This window comes from Onychostruthus taczanowskii, unplaced genomic scaffold (assembly GCF_017590055.1).
Source record: "Onychostruthus taczanowskii isolate IOZ18803 unplaced genomic scaffold, ASM1759005v1 scaffold11, whole genome shotgun sequence".
Classification (NCBI taxonomy): domain Eukaryota; kingdom Metazoa; phylum Chordata; class Aves; order Passeriformes; family Passeridae; genus Onychostruthus; species Onychostruthus taczanowskii.
This window is the reverse complement of record NW_024497629.1, coordinates 6,411,447-6,433,281: the sequence shown is the minus strand read 5'-3', so window position 1 is coordinate 6,433,281 and position 21,835 is coordinate 6,411,447. Positions and strand designations below refer to the sequence as shown.

General features: G+C 37.8%; 1 protein-coding gene across 1 annotated transcript in view; it reads right to left on the bottom strand.

Annotated features, from left to right (window-relative positions):
* The window catches only part of NBAS (NBAS subunit of NRZ tethering complex), a 161,549-nt gene extending 139,908 nt beyond the window's left edge, over positions 1-21,641 (bottom strand). The window contains exons 1-12 of the mRNA XM_041421181.1: positions 21,536-21,641; positions 17,115-17,169; positions 16,468-16,504; positions 14,695-14,772; positions 13,721-13,768; positions 12,580-12,623; positions 12,073-12,206; positions 11,257-11,390; positions 11,039-11,137; positions 6,559-6,697; positions 5,031-5,096; positions 1,384-1,512 (exon numbers count right to left, since the gene is read on the bottom strand). Of these exons, the coding sequence (XP_041277115.1) occupies positions 1,384-1,512; positions 5,031-5,096; positions 6,559-6,697; positions 11,039-11,137; positions 11,257-11,390; positions 12,073-12,206; positions 12,580-12,623; positions 13,721-13,768; positions 14,695-14,772; positions 16,468-16,504; positions 17,115-17,169; positions 21,536-21,631 (1,059 nt within the window). The 5' untranslated portion in view covers positions 21,632-21,641. The remainder of the gene's footprint in view (positions 1-1,383; positions 1,513-5,030; positions 5,097-6,558; positions 6,698-11,038; positions 11,138-11,256; positions 11,391-12,072; positions 12,207-12,579; positions 12,624-13,720; positions 13,769-14,694; positions 14,773-16,467; positions 16,505-17,114; positions 17,170-21,535) is intronic.
* Positions 21,642-21,835: the final 194 nt, after the last annotated feature.

Genomic DNA, 21,835 nt, shown 5'->3' with positions numbered 1-21,835 from the left:
TGAAATAACTGAAGCACATTTGGATAAAGCAGAAGGTGTTTTTCAGACTTGATTTTTCAGTAGAAAGAGGAAAGTCTACTAATTAAAAGTAAACATGAGGTCACTCTAAGGTAATTGCACACATATTATGAAAACACACATGATCCTTGGATACCAGTTTCACCTATAAAAAAAATTTTGAGAACAGTCAAGCACTAAATATTCCTTTATATCACCCTCACTCAATTATGAAGTCGCAAATGCTCCTTCAGAATACATATTCATTATTGCTAAAAACAAAGAAAAAATACAACTGACTGTAAGCATCCTTGAGCAAAATTTGTCTGAAGTGTGTATTAAAAATAGAAATAAACAGATATGCATATATAGACACAACACTTATCCCAACACTAGAGTAGAAATTCTTTGAGCATTTTTTTATTTGTTTTGGTTGCTATTTAAAAATGCTTTCCTAAATAAGCTTGAAATTACATTTCGATCCCATTTGTTCACCCTCCTTGGAACAGATATTGGTTTATTTCTCACAGGTTTATAACATAAGAGACAGTACTCCAAGTAAAAAGCCTTTCTTTAATGGGAGGAAAATCAGAACACTTCACATACTAGTGTGCATCATTTCAGATTTTTCACTTTTCAGAATACATTTCCTCATTAATATAAAGTTGGCTTTTTTTCTTTGAAAACTAATTAGCGTTTTAAATTCACACAAGTCACTAAAAGTTTGCCAGTGTCTGAGCAATTCCTAATGTAAGTTCCCCTACTTCGTTTTGCAAACAATTCCTGCAAAAAGCGTTGGACTTAACAGCAAATTGATTAAGAAAATAGTCTACAGCATCATCTGGAACCAGGCATGGTAAATTTTGAGGGAGGAATAGAATACCCTAAGATATCCAGAATTTGGTTTCAACCAGTGAAATAAATTTAACCACATTAGCCTCCACTTCTCGTCTATAACTGCATTTCATCTAATGGCGTTACAGTCTAATTCTAACAGTGTTACCTACTCGGTACCAAAATGCCTCATGAAAAATTCAGTGCAATATAATTGGTTCTTTTTCTTAATTTTTCAAGTTTAGTTTATGGGCATAACATTCTAATGGCGTTACAGTCTAATTCTAACAAAATGTACCAAAATGCCTCATGAAAAATTCAATACAATATAACTGATTCTTTTTCTTAATTTTTCAAGTTCAGTTTATGGGCATAACATAGAAAGATTATAATAAATGTAAGTATAGGGCTCCTGAAAAACATGGAGCTGACTGGGAAGCTAGTGTGTAGTTAACACACAGTTACCCCAACTCCTCTCATCTCCTATAAAAACTCAATTTCAGAGGAGTAAGATATATAATTCAAGTTTCTAAACACGCACATTATTCTTACCTGAGCAGTTTGGTCCCATTCTCCTTGTTGTCTGAGAGATGGAATAGACCAGATCGTCAGTTTTCCGGAAAAATGAATAGCTGCCAAAAGAGCTCCATCAGGAGAAAGATTCATCTTGAAAACTCCATCCTGCCGAACATGATATCCAAGCAAATAAACAAACATAATAAAAATATACACCAAGGAATACCCAAAAAAAGTCTCCAAATTTATATTTATTTTCTATTTTAGGGAAACAAAAAATTGTATGATCTTCCACTCTGAAAAGTGAACATGCCTTAAATTAAAATCATATTAAAAAAACCCTTATTCTAAAAGAAAAAGGTAAGAGATCAGTTGCGACATGGAAGAATAAAAACAACCTGCATAAAGGAGCATGAACAAATCTTTAGGAATGTAAACTTCTGTATCACGTTGTTATATGGCAAATAAAACCTGGAAGTGCAGCATTCCTAAGAGAACACCCTGCCAGCAATGCAGAGCTGCTTGGAGGGAAAACTGCAGGTTATTCTCTGTACAGAAAAAACATTCAGCAGCCTCAGTTTTCTACTATCCTGACTCTCTGGTCCCAATTGCTCCTTAACAGTCTTCAAGGAAGACTATTACCAAACCACAGCTTAGTACAGCTCTTCCTCCCTGCGAGCAAACTTATAGGTGGGCATTATTACAAATCAAATTCTTAAATAAAAGGAAAACAAAAAAAAAGGATACAAGAAATACAGACATTAAGAGATCTTGGAGGAGCACACTGTTCATTTCAGGACACTGAATCAGAATCCAAGAAACTCTTGTGTGACAACAGACCAAGTAGTAACGTAGTGAACATCAGATTAAGTCCATACAAATAAAATAATTTAACATTTGTACATTAACTCCTTAAGGCTACAAAAATTCTTCTGGATTAAGTTTTTCATCAGCTCTGGACACCTTGAGAGGCAAAATACATTTCTAACAAAATACCGTCTTAAGGATTCACAAAATCCAGCACATTTACAACTGGATCTGTACGCTATTTCCACAAGACACTCTAAACACACACTTAAATTTTAAAGTCAAATTTAGTGACACTAGCAATGAACAACAATTTCTGAAAATACGTTTTACATTTATTCACCCCTCTCCCCACCAAATTCTAGGTTTTCAGAAAGATCATTCATTTCTTAAAGTGTCTCGTCTTCCATGAAAGACAGCAGGATACAGATTCCCAAAAATTACATTGTACACAAAATTCCATTTTGTTAGCTCCCTTTGAAAAACCTTTTAATAAAGATTCACAGTTAAATTTTTCCAAGTATGCAGCTAACCAATTTTTTTAGGCCAGCACTTCCCCACTTAGAAAATACCTCAACATAAACGAAGCACAGAAAGGTTAGTTGGCATCCATCAATTGAGAAGTTTAAATGGCATTCCTACAGAATATTAGTAGTAGGTATTATTTGAAGGTAAAAAATATTCTTTTCAGGTCAGTGTGTTTGCTAGGACTTGGGAGGTTTTTTTACTATTATTTTTTTTTTTTTATTTATTAGCCTTTTTAAAGTTCTAGGTATGCCACAGAAGCAATGACAATCAAGAAATGTTTACTGTTGTACAGTGGTTTGCAGCTGTTGAGAGCACTCCTTAAATCCATGCCTAAAATGTGTTTTTAATTGAAAAGGAGAGCATTAAGGGTTTTTTTAAAACGCATTAAGAATTATTTATATTAGAAAAAATTCATATTCTCCGACTATACTCTTAGGCAGCTGCAGTACTGCACTTTCAAGTGCAATTTGCCCAGGAATTGCACATGCCTTCTAATGGCACTTCTCTCTTTACAAGTCAGTTTGCCTGCACAATGGACAAAGAACAAAAGACTGTTTAAGGACCCAGAAACACAGAGGTAAAATATATAACCTGTTCAGATAACTGATCAGTGGTATGCATCACAGATCTTGAAAGGAGGTAAATGTTTACTCAGCAGCCAGTAATAATTCTCTGGCTGTGAGATTTAGATATTGGGTGGCCATTAACATACTCAAATTTATCACCCAAGCCCCGTTAGCTATAAAAATTAATCAGTCCTTTGCCAAAGCAGGCAATGCTGCCCCCGTAAACAGCTCATCAGCTTAAGGGAACAGCAACAGAAGATGTTGAGAAACTCAGCAGGCTGGCACTTCTCATTTTTTAAGTGTCATTTAAAACACTAAAAATCAAAACCCAGTGTAGCCAGTTCTAATATACTAGAAGTCCTCTAGCTGCTATGTCTATCATATCTTAAACATGATGTTAATTTCACACTAGGATTAAAAACGATACTTCATATATTTAAGCCATAATCTCTGAAATTGGATCAAAACATTCAAGGATAAATAAGTTTCCATATTTCTTCATTAATTTAGTACTGGCAAGTGCAATGAAGTTGAAGTTTAGTACAGCTACATGCAATACAAGCTTTTCAGCCAAAAAAGCTTAAGTCAGCTTTATCAGCGTTTTCAGTGAAGGAAATAAAATCTCTCCCTGTTCCACCCTTGAGAAATATTCACAAAGATTTGTTTTCCCTTTCCAATTAAGCAGGCAACTTCTTCTTTTAACCAACCACCTATAACATTCCAAAAATCTATTAAGGTCATTTCCAACTCAGATCAGCCATTTTTCCTCTCAGGAGGACACAGAGTGAAGGTGGTAGACAGATTCTTTACTGTTCTTTCCTTGTAGAGCAAAAGAAGGGACAACAATTTTTTTTACAAGAAGGGAAAGGGGAATAGAAAAAGGAATCAAACCAAGGCTACACATGATGAATAGACAAGAGATAAGAAAAGAAAGTGCAGTACTGCATGGGAAGTTCCTAAGGCATGTAGAAGAAAGCCATGAATGAGCACCATGTGCAACACCTTAGAAATACAGAAAGCACACACCTACACCTCAGCACAACATTCAAGGTTTAACACTCATTCATGGCAGAGGAGAACACAAGGTCCATACCCAGAGTTTGTTAAGAATAAGTTGATTCTGATCATAAGTTTCATTAGGTTCACATGGATCCTGGGAGTAAAAGTCTGACCCATAATAAACTTCTGAAGCTACTTAGCAAAATGTTTCCAGAGTATCTCAGATATAAAAATAAATTCCTTGTGTCTGTCCTATTTGAGCCATAAATAATTAGTTTGAATCTATCCATTTTTTCTTCCCCACATGGTGAAAACTGTGGGCTGAGGTATTTTTGTTGTTTTCTAGTGAGATACATGTAGTGCAGAAGGCTGAGTTTTGTTCTTTTTCTTTATCTCTTGGGCATATACTTGAGAAACATCATCACAATCTACTTTCTTCTTGTAGAAAATATAACACATCTAACATGGTCTGATTATCACATTCATTAACAAATAATTAGGTGGCTTCTTATACCTTCTTTTTTGAATACAGCTTTACATTTAATATTGAACTCTACATCTCTAGACCTGTTCCTAAAACCCAGTGATTCAAGTGATTTTTAAGGAAGTCAAATAAGTGGCAAGCTACTCCATTTAATGCTAAAGCTTTTTAATTAATTTAACAGAAGATTAATTTCTAAGTTGCATAAATTAAAACCTACTTGCAGTCAGTCTCTCAGGTAGTCATTAATGGACAATTGTGGTAGTAAAATATATTTCTGAGATAGACCTAGATCTTAATACCTGTTCTGTTCCTCGCCTGCTGTAAAATCTTAAATTCATAATCCTTAATAATCCTCTTCTCTGTGCCTGTAAAACAGAAACAAATCATACCATGAAAAACAATCTCATACACTGTTTTCGGCACCAAAAATTAAGTCATATTTAAAATACTAAAATAACTTTGCAAGATTCTTTAGAGGTTCTGCAGAAAGACCTTGACAAATTAGAGAGATGGGCAATCACCAACCATATGAAGTTTAACAAGGCCAAGTGCCAGATTGTGTATCTGGGGCAACCCTGGCTGTGTGCAGGCTGGGGAATGAGAGCCTGGAGAGCAGTGCCACAGGAAGGGACTTGTGGGTCCTGTCAAGAGTGAGTTGAATGAGTCAGCAGGGACTGACTCATTATATACATTACATACAATAGATGACAGAGATTAAGGATCAGAGTGCCCAAAGAAGGCCATAAGGACGGTGAAGGGCCCTGAGGAGAAGCCGTGTGAGGAGTGGCTGAGGTCGCTTGGTCTGTTCAGCCTGGAGGAGACTGAGGGCAGACCTCACTGCAGTCACAGCTCCTTGTGAGGGGAAGAGAGGGGCAGGCCCTGATCTCTGCTCTCTGAGACAGAACCTGAGGGAATGGCCTAAAGTTGCATCAGGGCAGGTTTAGGCTGGATATCAGGAATAGTTTCTTCACCCAAAGGGTGGTTGGGCCCTGGAACAGGCTCCCCAGAGAAGTGATCACAGCACCAGCCTGACAGAGTTCAGGTGGTGTTTGGACAACACTCTTGGGCACACAGTGTGACTCAGAGTATCCTGTGCAGAGCCAGGAGTTGGACTTCATGATCTCTGTGGGTCTCTTCCAACTCAGCTTATTCTGTGATGCTCCTATTTTTAAACTTCCATAAGACTGCCTACTTTAAAATAATTCAAGCATAATAAAATCCAGTTGGTATAATTCTGTCAACTTCAGTAGGTAGACATGTCACAGAAAAGCACTCCTCATTTGCAATTAAATTAACAACTCACTTGCAATACTAAGCAATACCTATAAAAGAGTAAACACTGGAATTTATCCTGGAATATTGTAAATTTATTTCAGTATAACCAAGCTGTTACCAAATCAAACATTTACTTCTACTAGAAGCAAAAGAAATCAAGAGCCAGAATTAAACTGAAATATTTATTCCAGGTGTGCTGCCTTTTGTTCTGAAGTAATAGAAGAACAAACTAACTTTTTTCCAACAAAGACAAGTAATGTTTGCCAATGTACAACTAAGAGCAAAAAATATTGTAGCTTGGAAATTTACAGACTCCCTTCTTCTTGTTTTTGGTTTTAAAACCACAAGTGATAATTAAGAACTTAAAGTTCAAATCATACTACAGAAAAAGCAAAACCAGACAGATGCTGTGGAGAAAACGATAACTGTTCAGACAGATGTATCACAGCTTAGAAAACAGCAAAACATCACATTAAATCATCTTTCATAAAGAGATACTTATTGAGCTTCCAGTGACAATATTCATCCAGTAAAATGAGGAGACAAACTTACTGTTCTAACATCATCTTCATAACTAGTGACCTGTTTGTAATGGGGAGAGCCTGATAGAATTCTCCAAGCAGATATTCCACAACCAGCTGCTTTAGACACTCCATCTTCATCTGTTTCACAGCCTCCTACAAGGAGAAGTCTGTAAAATATGTAGAGACTCATTATGATTTCATACACTGCCACATATTTTTTAATTTTCCTAAGTCTATAGCAGTTTGTTTAGAGTAAAAAAAGGCTAAATATATCAAGATGCTTAACAGCCCCAATAAACTTTGTCTGTGAATACCCTGAAATCTAAAAAGTATCATTCAAGTAACATTTGTTATTTGTAGCATGTATACGTATTCATTCTCACCCCTAGCTTTCCAGGTAAGTCATAACTCGCAACATCTAGAATAAATCTGGCCACAAGTTTGAGTTTCTCCCACCCTCAAAAATGATAAAAAATTACTGCTTAAACATATAACAAGTTCTGATCATTCTGTTTAAGCATTAGATTCCCATTTATTCAGACATAGTACAAAAACTACTTCTCTTTCACTGAAGAACTGAACCCATTAAGGCTTGTCAATTCTGTTTTCTAAAGCCACTGTACCAATTATATATGTGCATGTAATACTTTCACTGCACACCATAGGTGGCATTTTAAAACCTTTTATGTAAGTCTCATAATTATTGCTGATCATCACTGAACTGTATCACAGTATTTGCTCTTGAAGCCCTTTCACCTTATTAACAAGCACTTCTATATTAAACTGATGACTACTTTGATGAAAACTTTGAGAATAGGTGTCTGTTGGGAAGTATCGTTGTAATGAGTCACCCATCAAAAGGTAAAGTATCTACAATAAAAGGCACAACTGCAGGAGCCCAAAGCTCCTCCCTAGGAATGCTGCATTATCCCTTCCCCAAGGCCGCACCATTCCCGAAGTGCTCTGCCCCCTGTCAGCAGCTGCAGCTTGCACAGCGCAGCTCTGGCTGCCAGGGATGCCAAAACTACACCTGCAAAAGCCAAAAAAAGAATAAAGGGAAAAAAATTCCTTCCACATTTAATCATTTTTAAGACATCAGTAAAACTTATTTAGTATTGTCATGTCTCCTGCTAGTCACAAACATACATCAGGATGACTTTATACCATGGATGAATGACAGAATCACATCATCAGGCTGGAAAAGAACCTCTGAGATCATCAAGCCTAACATACAACCAAACACTACCATGTCAACTAGACCAGCTCAAGGCATGGTGACTCCATCGCTTCCCTGGGCAGTCCATTCCAATATCTAATCACCCTTAATGTGAAGAAATTCCTCCTGATGCCCAATCTGAAACTCCTCTGGAACAGTTTAAGCCTCATCTTCTTCAATGTCTTCCTGGCTCCTTGCGAGAGGAGGTTGACCCCCACCTGGCTACAACCACATTTCACGTAGTTGTAGAAAGTGGTAAGATCTCTCTTGAGAGTGGTGCTTGAAGTTCTTAAGAGTTTTGGTTATTCTATGGTGTAAGAATAGCCTACAGCACTAAAACAGAAGTTACTTTCACCAAAAACTGCAACAGGAGACATGAAGATAAGGAATACTAATTTGTTTTCTTGCACATGTGTTCTACACACAGCACAGCCAACATGCAGCAGTTTCCAGGATTCATTTCTAGATCCTTAAATACCTGCATACTTCTAGGACCATCTGAGGACTCCTAAGACCATGAGAGGATTCCTGGAAAGCCTTTGAGGAACTGCACAATGTTTGTCATTGATAAGAAGAGCTAGCTAGCATGCTTTAGAAGCTTTTAGCAAGGTTTGCCAGCTGTTCCTAATCAAAGGGTGATTTGAGCTTTTACTGCAGATGGACACCTGATTAGCACGGGTCAGGAACCCTTTCAACAAAACCTGGAAAAAGACCTATGTAAATGCCAGGCCTAGAGTGCACCATTTTGCAGAAAAAGATGGCCAGAACCAGTCTTTGTGTATGATGTAAAAAAATCACAGAGATGTGCTGCCAGGCTCAGTCTCCAGTACCCTCTGGAGCAGCTCCCCAGCACCTCAGAGTCCTTGACACAGACCATGCTCCTAAGGGAGGACACAGATGTGCAGGTCTTTGACTTGCAGTGACATGGCTCCAAGCAACCTCCTCTAGCTGACCCCGAGGTGAAGGTGAATGGATTAGATGATCTCGAAGAGTACCTCCAGTCTCAAAAACTGGCTGCTCTTGCAGTACCTGAATTGTACCCCACTCCACAGGTTTATACAAAGTTGGGTTGAAGATAACCAGTGTAACATCAGTCTCAAGAACAAGCTCAGTTGAGTTATCCAAGAAAACCTTGACAGGCAGTTCTTTACTTAGCAATTTTGGTACAAAAATTTTAAATAAATCTGAAGCTTCAGTGATGATTGGGGGCTTGTGATGAAGGGCTTCATCACAAGCCCTTCAGTGCAAACTTTATGCTTTAACATCAAACATTTTCTGCAGCAATTGCAGATAATCCAGAAATTATACATTCAGCTCCAGATTAAGATACCAAAACAAGCAGCTGTTGAACCTTGGATTTGACTTTATAAAGAGCTCACACTAAAGCAGACATTTAAGTTTTGTCAACTAAAATGCACCATAAACTCCATCCTAGATGAAAGCAGGATCACGTGAGAACGCCAATATTAGGTATCTAAATTAAGGTATATAATACTTTTCAAAACCAGTAAAAGTCATTATTGGATTTTTTCCCAAAGCTATAGCTCTAAGTTTTCCTACAGATTCAGAAATATTCCCTACTGACATATTCTCTTTGCAACTATCCTACAGCTAGTTGAAAAAATTAAGTAAATTAAGTTCTTAACTGCTATTTTATTGCACTGTAATGGGCCATGAGCAAATACACAGTAATACCGTAATGCAGCAACTCGAGCCTTACAAGCAATGAAGAGAGATCAGCAAAACTTCACCACCTGAGATTAAGTGAAATGCAAGAAAGCACAAAATGATGAAGTTGAACTTGCGTTAAATGATCAAACACATTACTGAAAATTAAAACTTTGAGGTGTATCAACAATTTTCTTTAATGCACAAGTTTGAAGTACTTGTGTTCAAGCCCTTCTAGGCTTTTTTGGGATAACAAGAAAATTTCAGCAAGAGACTCCATCCACAAATTTGGAATTCTCCAATGTCAAATTTACAAGGTTTCTACCAGAGACTAAATTCAAAAACAGAAAAGACTTGCATCCATCAGGGGCAAAACACCAGTTGTTTTTTGTCCATTCCATCCAATTGTCCATTCTTTCAAGTGTCAATTTTTCAACTTTACTAAGTCACTCAACAGGTTGCACATAGCAGGAACTGCTACAACCATTAACCCTGGTCTGATGAAAGGAAACACTGGGTTGATTCTGCTGTCTGTCACGTAGTGCTACCACAGCTCCATAACCCACAACTATTACCTCAAAACTGTAAATTTAGTATACTGAGTATTAATTATGTGAAATCACTAAATATTAATTAGGTGGAAAGAAAAAGCCATATATAAAATTAATCTCTCAAAATAATAAGGTAGAAGAACATTACATCCCATTAATAATAAACTGTTTTCCTAAGAGAGATATGACAGCTCACTTAATACTGAAGAATGAGAAGAAGTTTTTTCAAAGTGAGTTTCTTCTGGTATTTTATATCCAAGCCTAATTTCCATTTAAAACAATACAGTGATATAACACTGCACTAAAAGATTCAATCCTAGCAGATCTAATACAAGAAAAATATCTAGAATAAAGTTTAGTTCCTACAACTGAAGAGAAATAGAAATAGAGTTGTTGAGTTTCTCCTGGTACGTAACAAATTGACACTAAAAAAGTAGACCCATTTTTGGCATAAGTAATAGGTTAACCAGGACCTATTCCAGTTACATTGGGTTCAAGAGCATGCAGGCAGGCAGTCCACATTTCAAGTCCAGTTTCTGTACTCAACAGGTTACTAATAGAGAAAACACATCAAAAGACAACTCCAAATACCCAAGCCTGGCAGTTCCACTCAGAACACTAGGGAAAATGGGCTCGGCAATAAGTCCAGCAATGAATTTCAGACAGAAAAACAAAACAAAAACAAACAAACAAACAAAAAACCCACACAAAACAAAAAGAAAAAAAAACCAAACTAAATTTATCCTTCAATTTTACCCATCTTTCACCACATTCAGAAACCTCTTTTGAAGCTATTCCTGACATTCTAAAAAGTGCATGTTGCTTATCCAAGGTACTCAAACAGAAAAGGACATAATTTTACTAATGAAATAATGAAAGTTAAGTGAGAAGAACTAAGGTTCCTCTTCCATAGTAGGAAGAGACATGACTTGTTATTACTGATGCCCTAAATACCAATTTTAGCAAGAATAGATTTTCCTCCCCCTCCCTGCCCAACACACTTCAATGCTTACTTTTGCCACTTTTTGTTCATCATTTACATACCAATGTCAGGTAGCAAAGAGAACGCTTACCTGTGACCAGGATGATAAATGACAGTTGTTATCCCATGGGCATAGTGGCTGCCAAAGCTGAAACTATGACTTTCTTGAAAGCTTTGATTTGTTCCAACACTAAGAATGCCGGGAAAAAAAATATATGTGTTACTTCAGATTTATTTTCTTTAAAGAGTAGAAAGAATTCCTTTGAAGTTCACTGTGCCATCTCAAAGCAAGTCACAATTTATGCTTACCTTACAAGGTAACTTCTCAGTTCTCCACGATAATTAACAACAAGGAGTTCAGCTGACCACTGGGCACTTGCTTTGTATTCTAGAAAGATCAATCCAGCAATAGCGTAACTCAGATCGCCTGGAAAACTTGCTGTCTTTACCCAAAAATGAGGGTAGACATTGGGAGAGAAAGGGGATTTTTTAAAAAGTGTCTTTGTTACTGAAAGAACTAGAATGTTAAATTGTCTTGTATTTTAAAAAATCATGTTTCAGTTAAAACTAAAAACATTTGCTTTTATCTTGATAATAAAGAAATTGTATTATTACAAAGTTTGCAAAGACAATATACTGAGGAAATACACTTGAGCCACCTTCACAAACCAGCTCAATACACCCTTTGAAACACAAAATAGAAAATACATTGTGTGGGGCCTGTCAACAGCAATTATGTAATATCATACCAAGCAAAGTACTCTAGCAGAAACATTTCTTGGTTTACAATTTGACTGCATACAAAGTGCAGACTTATTTTCTATTACTACAAATTGTGGTGATTCCGTACTTCCACTGCCTGACGCACCTACAGATGCACCAAAATTCAAGATAGATGTAAAACATATGCTTTTATGCTGTTGTAAGGGCTACACATGACTTTTATTGATCATATGGTGGATGTATTATAGTGGAACTTTTTATGGTCCATTTCTGTGTGGTATTCATAGTGTAAGCATTTATAGCAAACCAAGCCATGATTTAAAAAAGGTCAGAAAGTGGAAATTATCCATGATCCTTAAAAAAGTTCTACTATATTTGTATTTAACCCAAGAGAGCACATACCGGTGAAATGACCAAAAGCTCACTACCCATCAGGTCAAACACTCTGACTGTTCCACTGCTTTCAGCATAAGCAAGTAATGTACAATCATGACTCCACGCCACTCTCCTCCACTGAGGGTTAGGATCCTTTGGCACTATGAAAAAATAACAAAATTATTAATAAAAGCAAAAAATAAATATAAACCCTTAAACAGAACAAAAAAGTCAATTGCATCAAAAAAATGCAGGGGGTCTACCAGCATTACAAGCTTATCTCAGAGGAAGGTAAAGAAAGAAAAACATATGTCTCCCAGAGCCATTAATTCTAACTATCATTTCATTACAAATTCAGGTTTCATATATTCATCATAGAAAGAAGTGGCAGAGAGAGGGTAACGGAGCTAGTTACAAAGCAAAACTATTAAGAGATTCTTTCGAGTGATTTTAAGAAGTTAAAGTAAACCAACACCACCATTTAGCAATGTATGAATAACAATGATGACACTAATAATGAAGAGGTTGACATACCTTGACATTTTCCAACTATGGATACAAAGTCATCTTTTGCAGACCTGCAGAAAAAAGACTCGTATGACTTTAGATACAAAAAAAACACTATTCAATTTTCTGTAAAAGAACACTAGAAAAATATTCCAAAAGCACAATTCAAAGACCTGCATGCCTCTAACTACTTGTTCAAAAAAGCAGATAGTAACTTTCACCCTCTAGGCAGCTACAGTAACTAACTGTATTTTAGAGACCCTCCAACTGCATAAATACCAACATCCCTCATTTATTTGTAATGTTGTACAAAATAGGACAGCATCATTTCAGTGTTTCATATAACTTTAGGAAAAAAAAAAACTAGTCAGTATTCTCTAGGTTACAATTTTAGAAACAATGCAAGAATATAGTTACATTAATACACTTGAAACACAAGATTTATTTTATAGTCCTTAAGCTGACGTTTATGGTGCTCACACCACTTCTGATTGAACAATTTTCATACACTTGCTTCTTTTACATATAAATGGAAGGTCTGACCTTCTAGCAAATGGATTTTTGTGAAGCGAGTAAACACACTCAATCAAGATCTGTTCTACAGCTAAATGTGCTCTTGAACTGGCAAAGGAGAGCTTGTTCTTAAGAGAGCACAAGAAAAGGGAAAGCATCAGTCTTTATAGCAATCCACACCACTTGTAAAATAAGGTGAAGTATTATACATGCCAGCTACTCCTCAGAGAAGAACACTATGTACTAGCTCCTTGTCCCATTTCTTAGGGGAGAATTTCTAGAGGGTGCAGAAAGGCAAAGGTTAGAAAGACCATGATTTGTGCTGAGTGTTTCTGAGGATCTTGGTTGCTTTTCTTTCACATCTTGAAAACACAGAGATACAAATATATACTTATATCAACACCTCTATTATAATGGGGAGGGAGGTCAAGGGCGTTTATGTTGGGTTTGCGTTTTGGGTTTTTTTTTCAATGGGGGATGGCTGAGAACTAAAAAGAAACATAAAGCTCCTGCTTTTATGATCATTCCATGGATAAATTTCACAATATACAACATTACAAAACAAAAAAAGAAATCTGTAAAAGTATTGCTAACAAATGACCAGAAACACTTTCTCAGAACTCCAGAGCTGAAGTAACAGATAATGCTAAGTTACCTGATTTCTACACATTGGTCTTGAACAACTGCCAACAATTTACCATTGCTGAAAGAAAAAACAGATGTGAAAGTTCATTTAAAGTCCACTCCTTACAGAATGTGCATCAGAGTACAAGGTGCTTTTCTCTACTGTTAGATATAAATTGCCTCATTTAAAAATTTTAACAAGAAATTAAAAAGGGAAATATCAATTTTTATTTAAAATAAAATATCCATGTCAAGATATTCCTTCCATTTCAGAGAAATCTATCTGCCACTCCTTTCCAGCAGCACTAAAAAAACAGCACAATGTCTAAAATCCCACTGCATAGGAGGTCAGAGTATGATGTTGTTTACAGATAATTTTACAACAGCAATGTACACAACCATGTGTTGCTTTATCTGGTATAAACAATCATAATTCACTAAGTTATGTGTCTTTGCATGCAACATAAACTAAAACTTTCCCTACTACCTTCATGTAACCATGTCACTGAACCACTTTTCTGTGCTTACTTTTAAAAGCCAGTGATCTCACTGATGTTGCTAAAATTCCTGCAGAACAGTTGGTTCTAGTCTTGGAACTCTCTGTTTATGCAATAGCAGACAGGTCTTGAGGGTATGCATTCACTTTCCACAAATATAAATCGGTTATTTTAAAATTACATATCCTGACAACTTGTAAGTCTTTAATCAGCCAAATTCAGGACTTGAATTTGAAAATGACTGCAGTGCAAGCCACTTTGCCCCGAAAGCTAGACAGACATCCGGCCCTGAGTGAGAGGTGCACTAACTGAGAGAAGCAGGTAGAAGCCCCTAGGCAGCACACAGAGGCCACCTGTGAGAGCCTCCAGTATTTCTCTTGACCAGAAAGAACAGCTCATCTTTAGCACAGTATCAACTCAGCATGGCTGAGTGGGGAAGGTGGGGGAGCAGAGGAAGCATTAATACATTCACTCCTGTCAGAAATGGCAAAGTATGGGAGCTGGTTACCTTGCAAGTACGAGGTGCCAGTTGATCTGCTTACTAACCAGACGAACCAGTCCAGCGGGCAGAGAAAACTTTGCAGGGCTGAAATACCAAAACATCAGGCTCAATCAGAACACACAGAGAACCAATGCAGCACCTGAGATACACACGCCAGACAACTCAGCTTCAAGGCAACCATCAATTACCCGAGAGGGTTTGCAACTGAACATGAATCAACACTGCACCCTGCCAACGACAAAGGCTAACAACAGTCTTGTTTTTGCTAACAGAAGAAAACTGCATAGTAAGGGAACTGATCACTTCTTTATCACTCTTGACACACTGGTCACCAGCCAGTTTTGGTACACGCACTGGAACACCACCAGCAAACCAGAGGGGCACCAAGATGATCAGGGGATTGGAGTACTTGCCCTACAATAAATCAGATGCTGTGGGAATTGTATGTGTTTAGCCTGAAGAAGGGAAGGGTTCAGGATGACAAAACGGCAGCATTCTCATTGATACCTAGGAGACTACCAGGAAGATGGGAGCAACAGAGGTGCATGGCTGGAACACAACAAACTAAGATCAACCCTTTGGAGGACTTGGAAGTGCTGAGGTAACAGTTGGACTCAATGACTGTAAAGGTCCTTTCCAGCCTAAATGTCTCTGTAATTTCAAAAGCAGGGAGGCTCCAAGATGACATTAAGAAGAGATTTTTTTCACCATGAAGACAGTCAGGCACTTGAACAGGCTGAGACTCTCTGGCTTCTCAATCCTTTAACCTTTCCAAGATCTAGCTGGATAGAGTCCCAAGGAACCCAGTCAGAATTCAGTGTTCTCCTGCTTTTAGTGGGACTTTAAACTAGAGGCCTCCCAAGCTCCCTCCAAAACTCTTTTATCAAATACATGAAAACAGCAACTAGAATAAAAACTAATTTCAAGCTTTTATCATTTAACTATGACTACTGGAGGGAGGGAAGAAAAGTAAGTGAATTCTGTCTATGACTGATTCTTACAACTAGACTCACATGTCAGTATGTTGCCCATAAACATCACCCCTCATGAGAACAGGGGTGGGGGAGTAGGTGCACAAAAATAAAGTAGAACACCAGCAATAGGGAAAACAGCATTGTCTGCCAAATTCAAGTACAGTACTGTTTCACAGGAAGTCCCATTAATGTCCCTTTCCACATAACAGATCATCCCTTAAAACGGGAAACTGTTATCTTCAAACCTGCTGAGCCATATAACCACTGAGCTGAAATTTTCCAGAAATGTTGTACTTACCCCAATAAATTTCTGGGACCATTTCATTACTTTTTGAACCAAAACTTAAATTTATAAATGGCATGAGTGCTGCTCAAATAGTTACCAAGCTTTTTGTATGAGCTTGAATTGTCAAGGAAAAAAATTCAAAATTATTACTCCAAAGAAAGCAAACCCTGTCATGCCATCATATCTGTCACTGAGGCTTAAGAAAAAACCTCACAACAGCTTCCTCTGCAGTACCTCAGCTAGGAGTGGAAAGGACAAATATGTGTTTGGAGAAACCTGTTCCAACTGCAATCTTACTTCAGCTTCTGAGAAAAGCATGAAGTCAAACTAGTACATACAATCTTCTTCTATTCAGACTTCAGCTGCAACTCAATTTATGAAAAGTGGCTATTCTAAGCATTCCTTGGACAATATTCTAAAGAAGTGTTCTGTTTTACTCCCATTAGGAATTACTTTCCATCAAATCAAAATCCATAAAAATATTACCAAATATTTTTGCAGTATTCTTGTAAAACCTACCTGTACCAGATGTACCGAAGCAAAAACAATGCAGGACCTATAATGGAAAGAGGTAAAAATTACACCTCTAGTAGTCTTAAAACCTACTCCAGCTTACTGCACAGGGAATCTCAATTCTCATTAAAGAAAACGGTATTGAGGGAAAAATCCTTTATACTTGGCAAACAAATTCTAATGTTAGAATAAATGCAAATGGCAAATAAAAAACAAACTAAACAAACAAAAAAAACAATCCACTGCACATTTTTTTCACTGCCATTTAACACTTGATTTATGCAATGCCATATCATCAGAATCTAAAAGTTCCTCATAGAACTAACTAGCAGACAACCTAGTGCAAGAGATGTTAAGAAAGGGGAAAAAATACAGTTTGCAAAATACAATTTGCAAAACACAGAGCTTGTTAATTTCTAAGATGTATGGTTCATTAGTTTGTCCCCACAAACCAATGGAGACAAGAATGCTCACAAAACTGACATAAAAATAACACAGCCAAGTTCACAATCAGAAAACATCTTCCTGAAAACACATGCTGTACTCTACTTCCATTACTTCCATCATTAGGCACTCTAAAGGGCAGAAATTGTAATTTACAAGTAATCCACACAGTCTTAGAAGTAATGAATGTAGGAACAAGAAATATTTACCTGCAATTGCTCTAGTGATGATAAATGATGCACCATGTGTTCTGTTGCCTCTTGGCTGCAATTACAACAATAATCATCAGACAGCATGTCACACATTTTAACTTAAATACAATACTCATACATACATTCACTGATTAAGTTTAAGTTGGTTCCTAGCCTTCAAGTTCTTTATGTACTTTCTATTACTCACCACTTCATATAACGTCTACTTTAACTGCATAAGCTAAAACAGGCTATAATGCCAAATAATTTAAATGCCAAAATGCAATAAACAAAATGTGCTACAGATTGTCTATTGATTCAGCTTTGCCTCAATCTTTGGGTAGTAACAAAAGACATTGCCTTCTGATTATGTTCTCCTGTAAGCTATTAGAAATCATTCTTTTTATGCCAAATAAATGCCACAATGATCTGTAATGCCTAGCAGTCAAAGTACTTGGTGTACAACATATTATGCTATATCTAAGTGCTAAGCTACCTAAAGATTGCTCAAGAAAGTTTCAGAAACATCAAGAAAAACAAACTATTTCTGAAAAAGCCCCCCTTTTACATCAATTTGTATTATGTAATGTGGCCACTCAGATAACCACCTATACTCCATAGCATCTCACACAGCCTTTCCACCTGCCCTGACCTGCTTTAGGCAGAGGGAGCAATTAAAGCCACTACACAAATGAAAGCACTCTCCAAACACAGAAAAAGGAATACAAAACAACACAGGATATATTTTCTTATCTATAAGAGGAGATAAAATTATTTGTCAGTAAGAAAAAAGATACAAACTGAGAAGAGAACAAGGACAACCAATAAGGAAGGATCCACAAACAAATCCTCAAAATAAGCAATCATGCTTATACCTTTCTAATGAGAATATCAGAGCACCACAAACTGAGTATTAGAGTAGGCAATGACTGAATTTTCTCTTCCATTCAATATAAAATACATAGACCAAATTTCTCATTAACTGAAATATTCAGACCTCACCAAGTTACAAGGCAGTAAACTCTGAAAGACATACAAATTTATCAACATTCTGCAGTATGTCTATGCTTAAAAAATAATATTTGGGCTCCCAAATTTAAATTATTAAAGTAAAGATTAGTTTTCCAGGCAAAGTTTGCAATCCATAAACAGTCTTTCAAATAACCAGGCTGTCATCTCACAGCATGTAAGAAGCAAACACAGCTGTACTAATAGATAACATTCCACATTCAGGTTGATCAGCCAGGAAATAACAAGGCATTACAGTAAAATAAGTGAGAGCATAAATTATTTCTTACAGCCATTCTAGTACCTTAGGGAGAGCTGAATTTCCTAGGGACCTTAAAAGCAGAGCTTGTTAAAAGTTTTTGGATTATGAGGAAGTTCCCAGTAAAAACTATTTCCTAAAACTGCTTACATCTCTTTAGAATTTTTTTAACATTTGAAGTGTCTGCTCCTGAGCCTAAACTACAGGCTGCTATTCCACATATCTTCAACACTTCACAAAACTGATTTACTGTTATATCCTGAATACCTGAATTTTACTTTTTATAATATATTCCTATCATTTCAGCTATAGCAATGGTTACCAAATATGCTGTAGTTCTTTTTTAATTCATTCCTTCTTGGGAAAACAACTTCAACTTCTCCTTCCCTATAGCGGTCCAGAAATAAAATCTACGTAACTTTCTTGCTGACAAGACACCTTCTTAGTTTTAGATTTTATTGCATACTCTGCAAGCTTACTGGGGGGACAGCAGCCGGTGGGTGTTGGGGAAATCTCAAAACACTAAACTGTAATGGAAAAAAACCCCACAAGACCAGGTGATACATTTTGGAAAATAAATTGAAGAAAAGCGTTCAATCTCCTATATTTCCATAAATCATTTCACAAGTCCTCTCTTGCAACCTCGCCCACAGCCACTGCCTCATTCACTATTTTCATGGATCTACTACTCAGTAATTACTTTTATTCTCATTATATATTTCAGTGTTCTCAAACACTGCATTATATACAATGGCATCACTATCCTGAACACAGACTGCTTGATTTCCACACCACTCTCTTCCCTGATGTAGTCAATTCCTGGTGTGTTTCCTTCACAAATAACTGCTATAACCGCCCCTGCCATTCCTCGTCTCCCCCCAAAAAAACTCTTACCAGAACATTCAGTACAGGTGAATGACAATACTGACAAAATTAAAATTAAAGCAAATTTGGGCATTCAACCTGAGAGACCCATGCCAGTTTCATCAATGTCTTGAATTTGAACATGATTTTACATGTTCATCACAAGACTCATCTTCCAGTAATTAGAGCTCTAAGTTCTAGTACTCTGCAATTAAAAATTAAACATCCCAAATGAAAAAACAGAAAAACAGTCAATTAAGATCTGTAAAAGTTTAAGGTCTGGCTTTGTAGCCTAAATTACTGCATAGGAAGACAATTAAATTCATTTCCCAGTGCAGCATTCAACTTTCTTTCCCTTTCCATCATTCCTTGCCTAACCTATTCCAAAAGATTCAGTTCTACAAGAAGAGTGTGAAAAAAACAGGATTAAAAGAGACAGATGTTCCAAAGAGAAAGCCACCTAAGGACACTTAGTCTCTCAGGACAATCACCTAAGTAATATCACTGTTAAGACACCTTAAGGCAAAAACTGACTCATACTGACAAAAAAATCTGTTTGCCTATGTTGTCAGTGTAAAATCAATTTCCCACTAAAATGGTAAAAAGACTGTCAGAAGTGCCCTTGAGTACTGACAGTTTCCAAGAAGAATGTAAATCCAAGCAAACTATACAGCATAGTATTTTCAAATCTTCCAACTTCTGCTATTGAAAACAGGCATATTTAAAATAAATAGGCAAGAAACACCAAGTTTAAAATAACCAGCACCATCTGCTTAAGCTGACAAGCAGAATTCAGCGATGCTTAGAAATCCTGACTACCAGGGCAGATGAGGACCTTCAGACTGGTTACACAGTCACTTTAAATTGGCATCCCCACATGCTGCCACTGAAGGGAGGTGTCACCTCACTGACACACCATTCACAGCCCCCTCGGTACCTACAGGGGTATTAAAGGGACCACTGAGCAAAAGGAGATGAGACAACACGTTGATTCTCAGACTAATCACTTCTTTAATCAACTTACCATACAACCTCAGGAACGCTAATGGCAGCAGAAAAGGCACTTGTCAGAAATGTGCCCCCTTAACTCGGCTGCAAAAGAACCACAGCCTTGTGTCATCATACCTAAGTCGTCCTCATGGTTTGCAACAGGAAATTTGTTTCCATATGCTACTAAAAACAAAGACTATTTACCATTTCTCAAAACACAGTTGAATTAAAATAGGTTCAACTATCAATTCATCTGTACAAATAATCTATTAAGCTAATAAATGGTAATACTGCAATCATGTTTTTCCAAACACCCATACCTGTTGCTGAAACTGAGGATTTACAGATCAAGAGCAACAGCAACAAAAAAATCTTTCTGATAAATGAAAACCTATTCTTTTGACCATGGCTCTAGTAATTTTTTACAGGCACATTCTCCCACTTGTGATGTTTTTACATATTTTCTATTCAGTTTTTCTCATTAGGCATAAAACTTTGTTAAAATGCTTCTATTACCAACTTTCAGGGGGAAATAAATTAAAAACTTCAGTGGACCTAAAAGCCACTACAAGAAAGAAACAAAACCACATTGCTTGCATCCTCTATATCCAAATCAGACAAGCAGACATAGATGCAGCAAGCTCAGCACACTGCAGTGGAAAACATGAAAAAGGTAAGATGAAAGAGCTTCTCAGCCCTTCTGGTGACCTGGGAAGAAGAACAGCTAAAAATAACTAAAAACCTGCAGTACAAGAACAGTTTTTTCTGATTTCTTAAGCGCTAGGTTAACAAATCAGAAATGGCTATTTGTGTGCGTTGTGGACATAAAGTGAAATATTTTTCCCTTTTACCCTACTCCTGCAAATACAGACACAACTGTACTGATAAAGGAGTCCAGAAAGAAGATCTGATTTTCCTCGTACAAGGTAAACTCAACCAAGATCCTATTTTCAGCAGCACAGACTCCACAGCTCTCCGTACAGTAGCTTCTAGAGATGAGACCTGGGCTTCATTCAGCATAACTTCGCTTGTGCCAGCTCAACAGTAAAATCCCATACAGATTGCTCAATAAGCAAGAAACACTTCAGGGGATCCCAGGCGGCATAAGCCACGGTGGGGAGTAAGTGACGCGAAAGCACAAGGGGACAATGGTGGCACGAACAGCCCGTGTGCCCGCCAGGAACAGCGCGGGCATCCCGCTGAGCCTCCCCGGAGGCACCAGCGCATCCCTGCGGCCCCCGGGGCGCTGCCGCGTCCCTCCCGCGCCAACGTGGCCGGTCCCCTCCCCCGCCCGCGGCCGTGCCACGGCCACACGCACCTGCACCTCCGTCTCCGGCGGCCACTCGGTGTTGACCAGCAGGTCGTACAGGATGTTCTCCTCCCCGTCCTCCGCCTGCTCGCCGGCGCCGGCCATGCCGCGCTCCCGGGGCNNNGCCATGCCGGGCCGCGCCGCCCTCCCCGCGCCGCCACAGCGACGGCGCCCGGCGGGGGCCAAACGGCTCCGCCTTTAACTCGTGCGGCGCCGGCCCGGAGCGGGCGGGAGCTTGGGCTGGGAACGCCCGGTGCAGGCGAGATCTCTGGGTGTGGATCGAGCCCTTACCGAAGAAGGGTAAAAAAT